The following is a 2,985-nucleotide window of genomic DNA, read 5'->3' as shown; positions in this document are numbered from 1 at the left end:
CAAATTAAAATTTGCATATGCCCTTAGGCTATCCCCCAGGCAATTTATAGCACAAAATTTGGCCTAAGGGGGGTTTTATGCTAATTTTTAATCGCCTCAGGGCAATATGCAAATTTTTATTTGCCCTCAGGCTACGCCTGGGGCTATGCCTCAGGCAATTTTTTGAAAATTTCGAAATTTTTTGAAATTTAGCCGCAGGCGTCGCCTCAGGCTATGCCTCAGGGCAAATAAAAATTTGCATATTCCCGCAGGCTACGCCGAAAGCATATTATTGCACAATATTTGCCTTCAGGGGGATATGCAAATTTTTTATTTGCTTTTAGGCTACGCCCAGGGCATTCCCTCAGGTATTTTTTTCGAAAATTTACATAATTCAGCCCCAGGCTTCTTACTTCTGCAATTCGATACTTACATGTTCTCCAATTACCTCACTGCTTAACTACGCTTTCCCGTACTCCATTCAGCGTAGAGTTTCACCTCATACTTACCTTTACCTCTGCGCTATCACACTTTAATCCACTTAACTCTACGCTATCATACTATATATACTTACCTGCAACTTACCTTTTCATTTTACTCACCTGCACCCTACGTTATCATACTTACCTTCAGTACTTACCTGCAGTCCATTTACCTGTACGCAATCACTTTAATATCCTCGACTCTACTTACCTGCATTAATTTGTCCACTTACTTTGATGGTACGTACCAGTACTTTACGCTCTCTACGGCTCTTAATGAAGAATTATAAACTATGCCATAATAATGAAGAATTATAAACATGCCATGATTCTAAAATTCATAGTTCAGTATAGTCATATACCATATTACAAGAATATTACAGTTATAATTGAAGACGAATAACAGTAGCATAATAAAAAACTACTTTATTCGATAGAGATCATTCAAGATGCGGCTCTCCTCTTCACAGTTACGCACTAAAACTTTAAATACAAAACAATTCTCCAAAAAATAATGCAATTCTTCCTTACCTTGCGTGACAAGAAAAAACAGAACCGTAGGAAACGCAATTTGAGAGTGCCATCGGCTGCGACTAAACAAATATTTTCTGATGATGACTATGAAGAACAAAATGCTGGGATGTACAGCGACCTGTTCTGTTTAACATATTTCATTGCTGTCATATCAAATTCCTTCTTACTATTTGTGATAAGTAAAGGCACACTGGGACGGATAGGAAACGCATTTACGTCTGTGCGAACACGGGTTGCAAACGGTACAATGAACGTCATTGCGTCAACTTCAACTCAAAGGGCCATCAGAAGAAACATCGAATTCGCTTGATGTTAATGTAATGCTGTCATGGATAAAATGTGCACTTTACGTACCCAACTGCAATCAGGAGCAAGTTAAATACTTACGGATGTTTGTGATGCCACATTTAGAACAAACTGATGTGAACATGTCTAAGCACGTTGCGGACGGCTTAGACGCACGGCTTATTCGAACACGGGATGGAAACGGCACAAGCTTCATGGGATGACGTAATCCACAGCTATTATAAACAAAAGCTACTCACTAATTTTTGTCGTATCACAGTGGAAACGCACTGACAGCAACAAGCACCACCAATACCTTGTCAGGATTTGTACGAACGCTGCTCGACTGACTCAGCGGAATCTGCTACAATTACAATCCATTCCTTCTTACTTTTATGATAAGTGAAACCACACTAGAACAACTGGGAAACGTCATTGGATCAAACACAGTACGATCCAACTGCAATCAGGAGCAAATTCATTACTTACGGATGTTTGTGATGCCAAATACAGAACGAAATGATGTGAACATGACTTATCACGTTGCCCAGAGCAAAAGAAACACCATAAAAACTCAGCTAATGACGTAATCTGTAACCACAGAAGTTACCTAATTCTACCTATATTTAATACGCCTATCGTCTTGCTATCTAATTAAACAAATTCAACACTTACTGTTTTTTGTCATACGTTTTGTGAACGCTAGGTCAGCAATGTTCAACAACAACTGTTCAACAGCTTTTACCTGTCTTTACTGATAATAGATTGCATCTGGGCATTTTCAAAATGTAGCAAGGCAAATGTAATTTTCAATTCTAAAAAGAATTGAATCAAGAGCACCTAATCTATGATATCATATACATGATAATTTAACATTAGTGCTGCAGTTAGAATGAAAGCAATGTGGCGCTAATGGCATTGCCACCTTCAACCTAAATTTAACAGAAATATTCAAGTAAAAAGCAAGGCATATTCATGATGATGCATAGTTACCAAATTCAGTTAGTTTTCAGAATTTGGTTGTTTCATATTCATTGATATGAATATAAAATAATGCAAATTCTAAAAGTGAATTATATTAATGCAGTCATCTATAAATGAAAAACAGAAATAGAATCTTCTTCGTCTTCAGCATCTGATGTATCTAAAAGTTAGCAATAATAACACTAGAAAGACACCCAGTTTCCATTCAGCATATATGTAAAGTAACATGCATAGCATACCACCACCAAAATATCAAATCCAACTTACCAGTTATTCATGGATGGTGTTGAAAAGCGGAATTATAGTTGACCACGTGCTAGATTGATAGCATTGCAGTGAACTGCATAACCTAATAAAATCGATGTGCTTGGTCAATTGTATAATAAATAAATTATGCAAATGACTATTTACTTTGCTTCACGAAGAACAACCTAATTTTCCATCAGTAATAGCGCACTAAAATAAACAATATGAGCAACATTATGAAACGAGACGATGAAATTTATTACGTTTCTATTTACACACTTCATATTACTACGTAATATGGTATTGTTATGCAAATTTTTTCCCTAAAATTACCTACAAGGAAATATTATTAACCAGAAGCATCGCAGATTACTAAAAATAAACGGAAATGCTATCACTGCGTATTTATGCGCGTTGTGTAATTTAGTTGCCTGAAAGTACAAGGTGATTCAATAATTTATATTTTATCAATGTT

At 36.3% G+C, this 2,985-nt stretch overlaps 2 protein-coding genes across 2 annotated transcripts; one reads left to right on the top strand and one right to left on the bottom strand.

Annotated features, from left to right (window-relative positions):
* Positions 1 to 975: 975 nt before the first annotated feature.
* Tsp_07659 (conserved hypothetical protein) lies at positions 976 to 1,305 on the top strand. The gene has a single exon (XM_003381078.1). The coding sequence runs from the start codon at positions 976 to 978 to the stop codon at positions 1,303 to 1,305; it is 330 nt and encodes a 109-aa protein (XP_003381126.1).
* A 2-nt stretch (positions 1,306 to 1,307) lies between these two features.
* Positions 1,308 to 2,059, bottom strand: Tsp_07660 (conserved hypothetical protein). The gene is made up of 7 exons (XM_003381077.1): positions 2,026 to 2,059; positions 1,914 to 1,930; positions 1,770 to 1,871; positions 1,672 to 1,740; positions 1,559 to 1,644; positions 1,379 to 1,516; positions 1,308 to 1,353 (listed from the first exon to the last, which is right to left on the bottom strand). The coding sequence occupies exons 1-7, from the start codon at positions 2,057 to 2,059 to the stop codon at positions 1,308 to 1,310; spliced, it is 492 nt and encodes a 163-aa protein (XP_003381125.1).
* Between the last annotated feature and the right edge of the window lie 926 nt (positions 2,060 to 2,985).

The sequence above is a fragment of the Trichinella spiralis genome (genome assembly GCF_000181795.1).
Source record: "Trichinella spiralis strain ISS 195 chromosome Unknown Scfld2, whole genome shotgun sequence".
Lineage (NCBI taxonomy): Eukaryota > Metazoa > Nematoda > Enoplea > Trichinellida > Trichinellidae > Trichinella > Trichinella spiralis.
The sequence above is the reverse complement of the archived record's forward strand: the minus strand, read 5'-3'. Positions and strand labels throughout refer to the sequence as shown.

What these genes read in the sequence shown, in the direction of transcription:
- Tsp_07659 (XM_003381078.1), top strand. Translation starts at nt 976, where the DNA reads ATGCAATTCTTCCTTACCTTGCGTGACAAGAAAAAACAGAACCGTAGG.
- Tsp_07660 (XM_003381077.1), bottom strand. Translation starts at nt 2,059, where the DNA reads ATGCCCAGATGCAATCTATTATCAGTAAAGACAG. An exon ending in TGGTTTCACTTATCATAAAA is followed by an intron (nt 1,645 to 1,671) that starts GTAAGAAGGAAT and finishes TTGTAATTGTAG; the next exon opens with CAGATTCCGCTGAGTCAGTC. An exon ending in GCTGTCAGTGCGTTTCCACT is followed by an intron (nt 1,517 to 1,558) that starts GTGATACGACAA and finishes TGTTTATAATAG; the next exon opens with CTGTGGATTACGTCATCCCA.